This window comes from Etheostoma cragini, chromosome 8 (genome assembly GCF_013103735.1).
Source record: "Etheostoma cragini isolate CJK2018 chromosome 8, CSU_Ecrag_1.0, whole genome shotgun sequence".
In the NCBI taxonomy this organism is placed as follows: domain Eukaryota; kingdom Metazoa; phylum Chordata; class Actinopteri; order Perciformes; family Percidae; genus Etheostoma; species Etheostoma cragini.
The window spans coordinates 22,481,348-22,496,061 of NC_048414.1; the positions used below are offsets into that span (position 1 = coordinate 22,481,348).

A 14,714-nucleotide genomic window follows, 5' to 3' on the forward strand; every position below is an offset into this window, starting at 1 on the left:
AACTGAGAATGGTATTCACACACACACACACACACACACACACACACACACACACACACACACACACACACACACACACACACACACACACACACACACACACACACACACACACACACACACACACACACACACACACACACACACACACACACACACACACACACACACACACACACCTAATTAAGATCAGGGCTGTGCTGATCTGATCTGTCACCTGACCTTACAACGTATATAAAGTGTATTCCAATCCCTCATAAGGGATTCCGAACATGATTTCAATTCCTTAACATCAGATACCCTAAGGTGAGGTATGGGAATCGGGAGAGAGAAAGTTGGATTGGTGCCTAATTTAGATTTAGGCAAGATGGGCATTTAGGCATTCAGAAAGGATTTGTGATATTAAATGGACACTGTTGCTTTTTAAGTCTAGAGAAGAAAAGTCAAGGGCAGGAGACAATTGAGTGTGCAACATCTGCACACTTGTCTGCAACTGGCAAACCACAAAATGGTGCAATACCACCATCGTCTGGTAACAAATGTGTACAACTGTTCTTACACAATGTCCACTTGGTCTCAACAGAGAAAAGCTCTGCCGACTAGTTTTGTTGTATTTAATATCATGTTTGCTTACTTTGTGGGACTGTTTTCTTCATTTCCTCTCGTATAACTTTATCCATTCTGTTGGTCAGCACCGAGCTGAGGGTGTGGCTGAGCTGCTGGCTGAGTTGTTCCTGAAGCTGCTGTTGATGATTCTGACTCTCTGACAGAACTCGCTCTAGCCTGCGCTCTGAGGTCATGAATGGTCAAGGCTCACAAGAATATGTCCACTCTGGTTTGGTTGGAATAAACCCCTAATTCATCCCTTTACATTTGGAAATATGACAGGCACAGGCTAAAATTGTTGTTTATTTAAATAAAGTCTGCTGGGTTCGGGGATTTTGGTGTAGTTTCTGGTTTAACAAAAAGATTCTAACTCTTTAACAAAAAGCACCGTCTCCGTAGGAATCCTATCTATAATGTTGTCAGACACAGAAAAAACTTTTAGTGGACAGAAATGGACAATGCACATTAGCCCAATAGGATTACATTGCAGCCCAGTTCTAGGCTTCCTAGGTAGGAACAAAAAAAAATAAAATAAAGTTCATCAGTTTGAAAATTAAATATCTGGTCTTTGTAGTGTATTCAATTGAATATAGGTTAAAAATGATTTTAAAATGATTGTATTATTTAAATTTACGTTTCATACAACGTCCCAAATTCTTTGAAACTGGGGGTTTCTATTAAGGATTAAAATATTTAATTCTTTTAATTTGCCTTAAAATAGTACTGTTAATATTAAATAGAGTAAAAGAGGCAATGTTATTTTACATTTGAGATAACAAATGTTCATTCAATGGACCAGTAATGCCATAACAAACACCATCATGTGATGCAGAGTATTACTGGAGTTTTTCTTCAGTTTGAACAGTCTGCTGTATAGATATAAATCTAAGTTTATTACTCAGTTTGCTAATCACTTCCTAGACAAAGCATATATTTTGACATATGCAGTATTTGTCACACACAAGTTTTAATGAAATGTTTTGTCTACTGGGGTTTTATTTTGTAGTCATTCCATGCTTAAGCCTAAAAGATGCTTGTGAAAGTCACCTTCTCTCACAGGGATCTTCCATGTCAGAGGCTCAGTCATGTTTAAAGGTGGAGGATTGGCTTCTTAGAACATGAAAAATGAAGTGGTCAGATGTAATGTGATAAATTTGATGAACAGCCTTTATGTGTTTTGCCTAATTATTTTATGTATGTATTATTTAATCGTGTAGTTTTTTTTATAATCGATTATTAACTTATCAGAATTGAGCGTCGAATTGTTCTGGAGAGAATCGCGATGCATCTAAGAAGCAATTTTTCCCCCACTCCTATGGTCATCACAGTTGTTCAATAAGTTTTTGATAAGTGTCATGGGTGATGGAAATGGAAAACTACTAAAACAAGTTGATTGAGAAGGATACGTTCTTTTTCCTGGTGGTTGGTAAGGACATGCTCTACTTGGGCCATAATGGTGCTCTGCATGGCTTCAATCTGACCACGCAGTTCAGTTAGTTCTCTCTGTTGGCTACGCAGGAGCATCAACAACTCGTCCTGCACTTCTGCATTCATCTGTCGGATAGAGAGAATGATTGAAAAAGGAGAAAGTGAAACAACGGAAAGTGCTGGTGGAAAGGTATCAGACAGCTTGTTAATTTTATGTTATTTTGCTGGCCCCTAGTGGACAAGATTCAATTCATGGTAATGTGTTTCCATGAGTACAAATCATTTACCTAAAGAAACGCTAACCAATATGGTTTGCGATTACCTTACCTGAACAGAGTCCATTAGCCTGGACTGAGACGATTCACTAAGGAGAAAAGAGAAACGTGTGCAAATGCCTTTAGCGAAAATACTCAAACCAAGGACTTAAGAATCACGTATTATGTTAATATGTATGTGTGTCTGCCATGTCCCATGTTGTACTTCAAAACAGCTTTTATTACATCCCCACTCACTCATTCTTTGATTCCTTGACTATTAAACACCCTCATACCTGTCCTCTTTCTTGGTCTTCCTCTTTACTTTTGGCGAGCTTCGTGGTGAGGTCTTCCAGTCCTTAACTGGCAGTCTGTGAGAAGTACGAGAGCCACAATTTCCTGAGGATGATGCCAGGCTGGCCACCTCATCATCAGGGTCACTGGGTCAAACAGAAAAACACACAAATAAACAAAAAGTGAGACAATTTCTGTAATCTATGTAGCAGAGTATACTGTACTATAAAATGATAAATAAAATCAAAACGTTATTGTGCCTTCAATAAAGTATATTTTCTTGTGTTGTGCCTTGTTTTGTGGTATCTTCCATCTGGGATGACACTGGACTTGTAGTATTTGCATAAAAAAGTGATGGTGTGTTCATTTGTGTTACCTCTGCTCTGCGCCAGCATCCTGACTGTCATTCTGCGGGAGGTGATATGAGCGTCGATGGTAAGGTGAGCTCAAGTGCCTTTCCTTCAACTCCTCTCTTGAACTACAACACAGTAAACATGCTAAACACAAACCTCTTTTAATGTTTTCACACTATCTTTCATATCTGTGTGGAAATTGTAAAGGCAAACTGACCTGGGTACTGGTCAAAGCCATCACTTTGCTTTACACTTGCAAGCCTTTGGCATTTGCTCATTTGTGTAAATGTGTGTCTACGTCCAGGTACTTTATATGGTTTTGTATGTTAAGGTTTTTGTAAACAGTAAATAACACTGGTACACCCGTAATAATTTTTCCATTATTTTTTTTTTTTTTTACAATCCTAGAAAAAGCCATGTAATGCCTGAGATTGTTACTTTTATAAAAGTCATTTCTAAAAAATAAAGTAGTGGACACATTTTGCAAAAGGGATTTTAGAATGTTGTGCAATTCTTAGAGTAGATGTTAAAGTGTATAACTGTTAAATGTATTTGTGCATGCAAGTTCTTACCAGTCTCCAAGACCATTGTCCCGGAGACTGTTCCTGGTTTCTCGAGTGATGTCAGGCGCAGCCGGCCAAGGTGTGTGGCTGACACTACCATCTGAGGACCCTCCCCCAACCCCAGGGTTCTCCTGTGATAAGGCATTCTCAAGTAGTGACGGGGTGTTGCTGAGTCTGGGCTCGGACTCTACTGGGCCACCCACTGGCCCATCAGCACCTCCGAGTTCGAGGGCCAACAAGCTGAGACAGAAAATTCAATTATTTGTCAATTGAAAATGCATATATTTGCACATTTGAGTAAAAAAATGTATCTATGCTTTAAATTACTGGTAAACATTTTTTAACGCATGATGGTTTAAGGATGGTTGAACAGGCCTTGCCATAAGCTTTAGAGTTATGTAATCACAGTGAACATCAAGTCAGCATTAATTTTAAGTTTTGATACGCCTGTTGTTGCTCCTCATCATCAATGTACCTGTTGTTGGCTGTGCGTGATGAGGTGAGTAGGTGCAGGGCAGATGCAGCAGAGGCCATGCTGTCTGTTTGGAGAGCAGACAGAGGTAGGGGCTCCAAGTTGGACACTAGTCCACGCGGGAGCTGCAGGGTCTGGGATGCAATCTCTGGCATGTCCTGGGACATGGCGGTGGAGGCGGAGGAGATGACGTCAGGGGAGCGGGCCCTCGTCGGAGAGGCCAGAGGCGGCAGGAGGGGAGAGTCGAGAACCTGAGGGCTCTCGAGTGTCAGAGGACCAATAGGGGACGCTAAGGCCTGGAGGTGGATGTGAGGAGTGTAATGAAAAAAAGACCATTTGATTCAGAGTACTAAGAGGCTGGTGGAAGTCGGAGAGTGTGTTGGGTCCTACCTGTAGGTTATCCAGTCCAGGCATCAGCACAACAGAAGCAGCTCTTGGGCTGCTGGTGGAGTTGGAGAGGGCCAGACTGCTGCTGCTACTACTGCTGCTGCTGTTCTCTGCTCGGTTAGGACTCTGGCTAACATCGTCAATAGCTCTGTACACAATAACACAGACATACTGTACACTTAGATAAACATACACATGTGACCTAAAGAACAGAAGATTAGTAGGTTATTATTCATTCTATTGGTGATAAACACAGGCTGTATGTAAAATTAACAATAGGAAGTCCAAAGCCGATATTCTCTAAAAAATCATTTCATAAGCCGCTTTCCGACCGGAGGGATTTCTGCAGTTTCTAGAAAATGCTGTGCTTGAGTCCCTCAGTTACCCCTCCTACCAGTTCCTAAGGCCACTTGGCCAGTGCAAATCCAAATGGTAAAACGGGTTTGGGGGAGAGTAGTTAGTACAACTGTTTCGAAGTGGACACATAACTATGTTTCTGTAACTTACGTAATCGGAAAGCTATAGATGAAATTAATGTTTTCACATTCCACATTATATAATACAGATGCTGGCCACTACTGATCTCTTGTCACGATCTTATCCCTTCTACTGCATAGAAAAGCTCACCTGTTAGTTGAGTCAGAGTTGCTGCTGATAGCTGTCACAACGGTCAGACTGCTGGCGCTGCTGCCAGGAGATGCCGGTACCTGACAGGTGACAAAAAAAGTGATTTACAAGCAGCAATAATAATTAAGTGTTTCTGAAAATCAGTACTTGTTGGTTAAAACAATTGTTGTTTTTTTACTTTGTGTTTGTATTTCGTTCTTTTTATTTACATTTTTAATAAATTGACTAAATAATTATAAAAAATACATCCTGCATTGTTTTCCTTGCCATACTTTCTGATTAGCTAGTTAGTCAGTTAACATTTTGAAGGAAAGTCCATGAAACTGAACAAGACAAAAGCAACATGCAAATAACTGGGATGGAAATAATCTTAAAAAATACAGTTGAGAATGGTCTGTCTCTTAATATTACAAATCTCATCTTTCCTGTTATCTCTCAGCCTCTCACTTCACACATGGATGAAGACTACTAACTACTAATGTTAAGTTAAAGTAGTTAACATAACTGAATAGCCTGTAAACAACTCTGATCACTGAGAAATAAATAAAAAAAGAGGTACCGAAGTGCTTGGTGTCATAAAGGCGTCGGGAGTCATCAGCTTGGTCCCACTGCTGGCGCCGGAGTTTGACAGGAAGTCAGTGGGCGCAGGAAGCGATGGGATCTTCCTAAGGTCGGTCTGGGAACCACTTCCTGAATCCTTGTCAGAGCTCTGGTCAGTGAGGTGGTCTGAAAACCCTGCTGAACACACAAAATATAAATGTAGAGCTACCTTGGCATGAACTGATTTGACATTTGCAGAAAGCACAAACACAATGTGCTATACAAAACATATAGAGCAACAAGTCTTCATAGCATCTTCTTACTATTCACAATCCAGGATTACTTTAATAATTTTGAACTGACAAGTTTAGCAAAAACTAAGAGCAAAAAACAAAGCAAAGGATGGAAGATCTGAGAGAGCAGGTAAAAAATGCTCTAATAGTGGAAACATATATGCCTTCAGTAAATAACTGAGTTATACTTTTAACATGTTAGATCAGTCCGCTTGTCACTTTTCTTTCTTCATGAAATGAAACTGCTTTCAGGAGCAGTCAGAATTGTGAAATATAAAGTCAACTTGCGTTACATTGGGGGGTTAAGGAGTACAACAGGATGTCACCAAATTGGGCAATTTAAGTGACAGTCCCACTACACCACAAGCCTTCAACAAATCGCAGAATCGGATTTGTTGGTTGATTGGTTGTGTAGGACGGACGATTTTAACCTGCGAGTTCTTGCTGAAATAGTGGCATGGGTACGTAGCTAGCCGTTACGCAGGAAAAAAAGAGCTTGAAAAACAACGCAAAGTTAACACTTTTTTACCATGCAACCAACTTTTACAACTTTTTACCTTCCCTACCAATGAGGCTTTTTGTTTATCAACACTGACCTCTATTTGGCATAATTTCGATTTAACACAATTGGATTCAACGTTTGACAGACACTTGTGTAAACATAAAGATGTATTATCTCCATGGATTGGAATTTGTCGTTCTGTGTGTGCATTATTTTGAATTCTTGAGACCAACTTACCAAAACCATCCTGGGAATCAGAATGGGGCAGGAAGACCGTTGAGCTGGAACCCAAGTTGGGCTGAAACCAGATCTGGACATCCTGCAGACTCCTGAAAAAACACAGACACAAAAACACAAATTTAAGATTGTTCTAGTCAAGACTTCATTAAAAACACCTATTGCGGGCTTCCCGTGCCGGACTCCACAAACATGCACAAGCATCCCCACAATTATCCAAACATTAAATTTGAAACATTGTGATTCACTTAGGACTTGTGTCGGCATAACCTTTGTTTTTTTTAATATTCCCACTAAAACTCTCTGAACTTTTTAGAAAAGTATAAGTTTTGTGAGCTGGGTAGTCAACCCTGTGTTAAGGTAGCATGAAGTTAAATACCTAGCTAACATTAATCAGCGCTGTCATTGAAGCGCTGGGATTAACCGCTCCTTCCCACCCTGCCAGCGCCTTTCTGCCAGAGAAAATTGCCGTATGAACACAGTCACAAACGAAAACTGAGCATTTAGAAATTTTGTCTATTACTGACTTTAACCAGTGACTTTATATTGCCCCTTGAGGACAATATAGCTTAACTCAAGCCAACATGATCTTATCACTGACATCAAACAGTGGGAAGAAACTTACTTAGTGTGAACACAGTAGAGTTTAATTTGGATGCCAGACTTGGACTCTGTCGGTCCTTGAGTGCCCTCTGGAAGAAAACACAAACATACAAAATAATGCTGTGTTAATGCTGTTACATATTTAAAGCCCCCTTTTAATTCACCAGGGTTTCCAAAATGTCCACAAGAAAAGCTGAAAGCAAATAAATCGCCTTCTATTAAAGTGTTAAGAACGTTGGAATATCTAAAAACATGCCATATATTGATAGAACATACATAGGAACAGGAATTATTAAAAGTTGTGCAGTTGTTTAAAAGTGATTTGCTCTTTGTGATGTATGTGTGTGTGTGTGTGAGTGCACATGCACACCTGTTGTCATACTCTCACTCTCCTCCTCTGCAGGGAGGACCTCCGTGTGTCGCAATCGGCTGTGGGTGACATCTCGGACCCCAAAGCTGAGCACAGGGTGGGTCAACAGGAACTCTGATACTGCCGTGAAACTGGCCTTTCCTTTCTCCAGATCTTGCCGCAGCTCCATCACATATAGAACCTGGCAAAGAATGATATCAGTAGAGTATGAAGCAGGATGAAGTGGTAATGGGGGAAGCAAAATCAGTTAAAAATAAAGCAACAAACAAAGCTATTTGATCCAATTAAAATCTGTTCAAAGATTATAGAACTACCTGTAACACACTCCTTTCAGGAAGCTCACAATAATAGTATGCTCAGACTGGCCAGGAATATTTCAAATTACTCCTCACATGCTTTACACAGAGAATACCAGCTTCTGCCTTCAAACAGACGCTTTAAAGTTCATGCTTTTAATCGCAACAGACTTAAACTCTTTTATACATCAATCTATCCAATTGCTAAACCAGCAACAATAAATCCAGTGCAATATTAATTCAGGGTTACAAGTCTCCAAGACCTTGTCTGTGTGTATGTTTGTCATTTTCTGTTATAAATGTATGATTTGCTTTCTCAGGTGTTTATGTTATTTGTGGTATTGTTTCATCAATGTCCTTATGGCTACAATATCTTCTTTTTATATGAGCTACCCAGGGAGCAAAAACAACTTCAGCGCTGGCTGACCAAGTTGTATCATAACAATAAACAAAACTTTTGGCCTTTGAAAACATTTCTCCCAATTCTTGGAAATCAGGAGAAACAAAACCAATCCAATCCACACAGCTGACGTCGTCGCACTGACCTTCCTTTGTACGTCGGTGAGGATGAGAAACTGAGCAGACAGGTCCAGACTGGCCTTTAGACTTGGCAGAACTGATGAGTTGAACAGATCTGGCGAAAACCTAAAAATGATATATAAACAACAAGCATATAAAAGTATTTAGAATTACCACCTTGCAGTTGTATTACTTTGTTTTTTTTAAATGTTTCATGTTATTATTCACAAATAAAAACATGACTACAAGTTCACCGTTTATTTTACGAGGAGCTTGCTAATGATAATAAATAATAGCTTATAGCCAAGATAACTGAGTTTACAACTTCACACCTCCAGGCACCCTGCCGGCTCATTTTCTAACACAGGTTCTTAAGCGACAGTCTTCTTGTAGACCTCCTTATTTGCTAACTGCCTAGCTATTTGGCACTCAATTAGTGTGATCCACATTGTTTTATCATTCTGCATGATTAAACAACCGTTTTGACCTGGCACTCAAACAGAACCGTGCCACCGTGTAATTTGAACATCAGAATACCCCATGCATTGAATACATTGAATTACTTTTTTCTTTACATAACGCGATTTCTAAAATATCAAAGTGTTATTCATTAACTAAGTTCATATATTTCAAAAGGGTCATAAAATTACTCAGTGGCAGACAAAGAATATTTGCCTCACACAGTGGAAGGCAGTGAAAAGTCTAGACCCTGGTATATATTCATGCCTTTTACACAGTGAAAAAAAGTATTGAAACTTATATGATGGAGAAAAGAAATAACCTGATGGTCTGTAAACAGGTCCAGGAAACCGTGCACCACATTTTTAATTCCTGATTCTGATCCGCTCCAGTTATCAGGAACCGCCAGAAAGGAACCCTACAAAGAGCCAAGTGGAAGGGACCAGCGGTGACAAAGACAGAGAAGGAGGACAAGAATGGAAACAAATTCAAAATCAAACAACAAAAGCCTCAAATAAATATATGGTTCCCAATTTTCACCGAAAGCCGTGTGTGCACCAGTGTATACTAACTCGGGGTCCTGTCTTTTGTGGTTGTCACAGAAAAGAAGGCAAGAGAGGGGACGTCCTCCGTGAGGCCGCAACTCATGGAGACATCTGGATAACAGAAAGTAAAGAAAGGTGACAAAGAGAAGATAGGATGAAAACCACAACCACAGATAATGGACTTTGTTTTATTGCTTTCAGAAAATTCAGCTATTTTTTGGTTAATATAAATTACGTTTACATTTCATGGTAAAGTGTAAAAGTAAATGAGATGGTATCAATGTTCATTTATTTAAAAAAAATAATAATCTCCCCGCTTACCTCGGCTTGTCCTGTACCCCTTCTATGTATATCTGCCAGAACTTGATGTATCCATCATGGCTGGCTGTGGCTAACACGGTTCCGTCTGGAGACAGAGCCCCTTCACTGACTCGCTGGAAGGGCAGACATGAAGCAACATACCCAATCAGTACTGCAAGGAATGGGTGCTACTGGGTACCAAATTCAATACTTTTTAGGCATCAACCAAAATCCCTCTAAACCAGGGGTTCCCAAACCTTTTATTTGTATTTATTTTAAAGCGTGCTATATTTCATGATGTGAAGATGCCCAGAAAACAAGAAAGGTTACATAGAAATGCACTGATCTATAAACTATATTTATTTTTTATTGTCACATTTACGTTTTCATTTAAAATGGCAGTGTAACCAACCACGCCACTCAGGCGTGGAAAAAAAAACAACACAATGTTCATTTAAAACATGACTTACTGTATGTGTGATGCAAAGTTTGTTATTATAACGTTTAGGCTTCAGACTCTTGCTCTTGTATTTTACAAATCAAGGCGGCAGGCCGTATATCTTGCCGTGGGCCATGATTGGCCCCCGGACCGTACTCTGGACATGACTGCCCTAAAGCATTGCACATTAAAAAAAGCCTTGCCATTCAAAAGCCAATTTTAATACCTAGGGAGAAGATCTCATCAGCGTCAGTGAGCCCGCATGCAGCATGCTTCTACCAACATTGTGATTGGCTTTCTAAAGTCCCACGTTGCGAAGGTAAGCAGGAAAAGCTCTATTAAACAAAGCTCTACCTAAGCACAGAGCAGGAGCTGATTTATGCTGTAATGTGTAATGCTGTCATTTATTTTTGTTTTATAAAATTGGTACTGAAAAATTGTTGACAAACCAATATTAAGGTCCCAGTATTGGTATCAAGTATTTTTGAACGATATCCAGGCTTAGCAAAGAATGTACAGTGGGGCTCAAAAGTTTGGGCACCCTGCAGAGTTTATAGCATGCACCGCCCCTTTTGGAAAGCTGAGACCTGAGCTGAGAGTGTCATGGATTGTTCTAAATCTACCACTTTGTACTTCTTGTTATTGTTGTTTTATTTTTTCTAATGAAAACCATCTTTAGTTATGAAAATAGCTTCACGCATTTCAAAATAAACCACCAGCAGAAAATCATCATTTACGTGTACTGCATTGAGTGAATACCCGACTGGTTAAGCACTATTCAACCGCCTGCAGGATTGATTTTATTACCATTTCCCTCGGACTCCTACCTGGTTATGTCCCTTGATCGTGATGAGGCCTTCTTTTAGGTCTGTGGCGTCGACAGGCCAACTGCTGTTGTTGGCTCTCAAGACTTCCAGGTCCCACACCTCGGCCTAGAAGGAGGGGGGGGAGGGGAATTAGGGGGGCAAAGTTCCCACTTTTCTCTACTGATATGATTTTGATACCCAAAACACTGATACCATGTCTTCATGAAGCAGGGCTAAGGTCTGGCTGGTGTCATCCTGGTTCTCCTCATTTTCATCCTGGATGAACGGGCACCAGATGAGGCGACGGTGGGAGTTCAGTGGGGAGTCTTCTGGCCGTCGGACATGAACCACCACCTGATCACTGTAGGGTGCACGGGTTAAGGAAAATGGGACAAAAGACCAGTTCTTATACGATTTGTTTCTGTGATTACTATGCCACAACAGGTGGTAATATCACAGGGGCTTATGAGGCCGTTTTAGCAGCTGCGAGTGTTTGTTGGCACTTAAAAAGTACACACAGAAATAAGATGAAATAATCAGCACAAAGGTAAGCACAAACTACTTCTACCACTCTATATAGACAAACACAAACAGACGTGCACATCCTCCTACACACTCATTTTAATTTCTCCAATGTCAGGATACAGTATCTTGCTTCCAGTGCAGGTGATCTGCCAGACCATCAGGTTGCCCGCTTCATCTACACAACCCAACAGGGAGGAGTCAAGGTGGGCAAAAGCCAGATCTGTGACAGCTCCAGTGAAGCCCTTCAGTAGGGAGCGCTCAGCAAAATCCACACTCAGGACTCTAATCATTGCATGGTTGTTGGCTCCTGAGGGAAGAGATATTTATTTTAAAGAAAAGGATAAAACATTGAGCCTGGTGTATCACAGCACTGAGTTACGCAACTACAGACTTATAGTATTTGATTAGGGCTGTACAATATGTTCTTTTATTGTTGTCGCCATATCAACTAGCACAAAAGGATGCAACCTATCACAAAAGACCTTCAAAGATTATTTTGTGTTAGTTGAAAAAAAAAAAAAAATTACTTCTAAAATGTAACTTTTTTGTATTAGTTCCTTTAATTATCTCAATGTTCAAAAAAGAAATGTAGGAAATTATCTCCTTTCATTGATTTTAAATTCAACTAATAATATGTTGTGTTTTAGCAGAATACTAAAACCAGCAGACATGCAGAATTGAGTGGACTTTAATATGTTTATTTATCGCAAGCAATATCGTATCCCCATTTTCAACAAAGTCATTGCATATTGCATATTTTCCTCAAATCGTGCAGCCCTATAATCGACCATGTTATTTCAAAATATCAGTTTAAGTACAGAAGAGGAATAATAATGGGTGGAAATCTGAACTAGACCTATACTTTTACCCGTTTTAACAGCCAATACAGAAGTCAGCTGGTAAAGTCAGCTATAAACTATATAAATAAAATGATCAATAATCCATTTTATTTCTACGTTACAATCAGTTGTATGAAATGGCAGAGTTTTAGAAGGAGCCTCAACGACCACCCGAAAGCACCATAATATACTGTCCATGGTGGAGAGAGATAGAGAGTGACTGAAGAGATGGAGCGGCCAGCGGCGTTAGAACAAAGCCGTGAATCAGAGAAATAAAACGTGTTTTTCGTCAATTCATCTCTAGAAATGCAACTGTAGCAAGCATCTACTGTAAATATCACAAATGTTATCCACATTCATATTTACACAAAGTTAAGTGGCCTGAGGTTAGAAGTTCTAACCCTAACCTTTAGTGCTAGCCTGGTGCATTCTACCTGACCTCAACAAGAAGAAATAACAGGCACTCCAGGGCTCTCACCTCTGATGGCATACGCCAGGAAGGAGTTGGACACGGCTATCAGTCTGCCATAATAATACTTGTGTTCCCAGTCGTACTTTGCAACGGGTTGAATCTTCACCTGAACAAAAAACAAATTCACCATTCAAAATGAATTAATGCTCTCAGAACAAAGGCCCTTTGTAACCATGAGGCTGTGGTCTTCAAGAGCCAAAGCCATGCCATTCAAAATGAAGACTAGACTTATAGGAACATTCACTTCTGTGATCATTACATGTTGATATTGTAGATTTCTGTTTTTGTCTTGCTGATGTATACAATCAATGGACAGTGCCATTTTGTTGCTGCGGATTTGGCTTGTTACCTTGTTGCTACCACGAGCCTTGCTGTTGATGCTGGAATCTTGACTTGCCACAATCTCCACATTGTTGGAGGTGATGGGGATACAGGTGGAGCCATCGTCGCCAGAAAGGCAGCTGAAATTGCAGCACATACAATTTTAGTTCTATATGGATTTATTTTGTTAAAAACATGAAGAGCTTGCAAAAATGTATCCTGCATTTTTAATTATCAAAATAAAATAGTAGAGACATATCTACTATGCTTCATGTGACAAAGTCAGCCAAACTGCAAAGTTGTGCAAATGACCCTAATTGATTGTAAAAAACAACTCACATTATCTGACACTCCTGAGCGCTGCTGAGGTCTGTGGAGATGGGTCTGGTAGAATTTGACATGGTTGACCGATCAGTGCTTCCTAGAAGACCTGCTGCTCCCAGTAAGCCATTCAGCTCTCCATTAAAAGATGGCATTTTCAGACCATCACTTGATGGTGTATCTGAGGAAGGACATTGAATGCAGTGGTTATATTGGGATACTCTGTACAAAGATGTAAATTAAACCCAGGTAGGGAATCCAAAGCCTGCCAGCAGGACATGTTTATTCAAAAGGTTTCTTACTGTATTACTTTGACAGCGCTCACAGTCCAATAATAAAAAATCCAAAGAAAAATCAATTATTTAACGCAAATAACATTTAAAAGAAAGAAACATTAAACATTGGGCATTTCAAAATGCACATTTTTACTTTAGTTTTACTTATTAGAAAGTCCTCACTTCCAAATTATATTTGTAAAGCACCACTTAGATTATAAATATTTCACGGAAGAGTGGTTAACAAAATCAAACTAGGCCTTGTCCTTAGTAAGTTAAAGGAGAATTCCTGTATGTAGCTCTGTTTTTTTTAGTTTTTTTATTATTTGTAGTGCTGTGAGTAGCAAGACAAATGAAAGCAATCAGTGTTGTCTACACCGAGTTATCCTACTAGAAGTCTCACCCAATAGGCTTACAACTGTTCTATACCTGTAATGACAAATCCAAATGCCTGTTTGCAAAAAAAATCTATTGGAGTCAAGAAAGAGTCAGTAGAGTGGTTTGCCGTCTGTCCAAATCTGACTATTTCAAAGAAGATCCACGTCCAGTGAATTGCATGCCAACATGTTGCAAACAACAATAAGCTCAGGAGTGGGGCCAATATTGTATTAGTCACCTTGAATATTAATCATCCCCAAGATTTTTTTTTTGTTAATCTTAAACTGTATTTATTGTGTGTATTTTATGATATTAATGTTTTTGTTGTGAAGCACTTTGTGGCCCTATACCTGTGAAAGGTGCTATATAAATAAACTTTTACTTACTTACTTACTGTACTGTTGGTCCAATCTTACTTATAGCTTGGGGAAAAATATGTTTGCTTCTCCTCTGTCTAAAAGTATATAATCCTGTGTAGCTATGTAACTATGGTGTACTTCCCAAAACCGACAACGTTATACAGAAAAATTCTAGAATGCAAATGCACAAGTTGTTAGTACAGGAGCAGGATAGTCTGTTGCAGAATGAAGTCTACACTTTACGAAACCTGCGATTTATTTTTCTCCCTCCCTTCCTTCCTTTAGCCTGTAACGTTAAGGGTCTTCCTTGCATTAACGTTATTTTATCATT

The 14,714-nt window shown here is 39.6% G+C and overlaps 1 protein-coding gene across 2 annotated transcripts in view; it reads right to left on the reverse strand.

Annotated features, from left to right (window-relative positions):
• edc4 (enhancer of mRNA decapping 4) overlaps positions 1 to 14,714 on the reverse strand; it is a 37,186-nt gene that overhangs the window by 16,682 nt on the left and 5,790 nt on the right. The window contains exons 2-24 of one of the 2 annotated variants that reach the window (XM_034878826.1): positions 13,390 to 13,552; positions 13,079 to 13,190; positions 12,736 to 12,835; positions 11,539 to 11,725; positions 11,107 to 11,254; positions 10,915 to 11,019; positions 9,670 to 9,782; positions 9,376 to 9,459; positions 9,126 to 9,221; positions 8,371 to 8,470; positions 7,530 to 7,710; positions 7,182 to 7,248; positions 6,557 to 6,648; positions 5,544 to 5,722; positions 4,985 to 5,064; positions 4,361 to 4,505; positions 3,974 to 4,266; positions 3,508 to 3,738; positions 2,959 to 3,060; positions 2,585 to 2,728; positions 2,362 to 2,398; positions 2,013 to 2,160; positions 635 to 790 (exon numbers count right to left, since the gene is read on the reverse strand). In XM_034878826.1, coding sequence (XP_034734717.1) covers positions 635 to 790; positions 2,013 to 2,160; positions 2,362 to 2,398; positions 2,585 to 2,728; positions 2,959 to 3,060; positions 3,508 to 3,738; positions 3,974 to 4,266; positions 4,361 to 4,505; positions 4,985 to 5,064; positions 5,544 to 5,722; positions 6,557 to 6,648; positions 7,182 to 7,248; positions 7,530 to 7,710; positions 8,371 to 8,470; positions 9,126 to 9,221; positions 9,376 to 9,459; positions 9,670 to 9,782; positions 10,915 to 11,019; positions 11,107 to 11,254; positions 11,539 to 11,725; positions 12,736 to 12,835; positions 13,079 to 13,190; positions 13,390 to 13,552 — 3,063 coding nt within the window. Of the gene's footprint in view, positions 1 to 634; positions 791 to 2,012; positions 2,161 to 2,361; positions 2,399 to 2,584; positions 2,729 to 2,958; positions 3,061 to 3,507; positions 3,742 to 3,973; positions 4,267 to 4,360; positions 4,506 to 4,984; positions 5,065 to 5,543; positions 5,723 to 6,556; positions 6,649 to 7,181; positions 7,249 to 7,529; positions 7,711 to 8,370; positions 8,471 to 9,125; positions 9,222 to 9,375; positions 9,460 to 9,669; positions 9,783 to 10,914; positions 11,020 to 11,106; positions 11,255 to 11,538; positions 11,726 to 12,735; positions 12,836 to 13,078; positions 13,191 to 13,389; positions 13,553 to 14,714 lie in introns of both variants that reach the window. The other variant, XM_034878825.1, reaches the window with a different exon arrangement.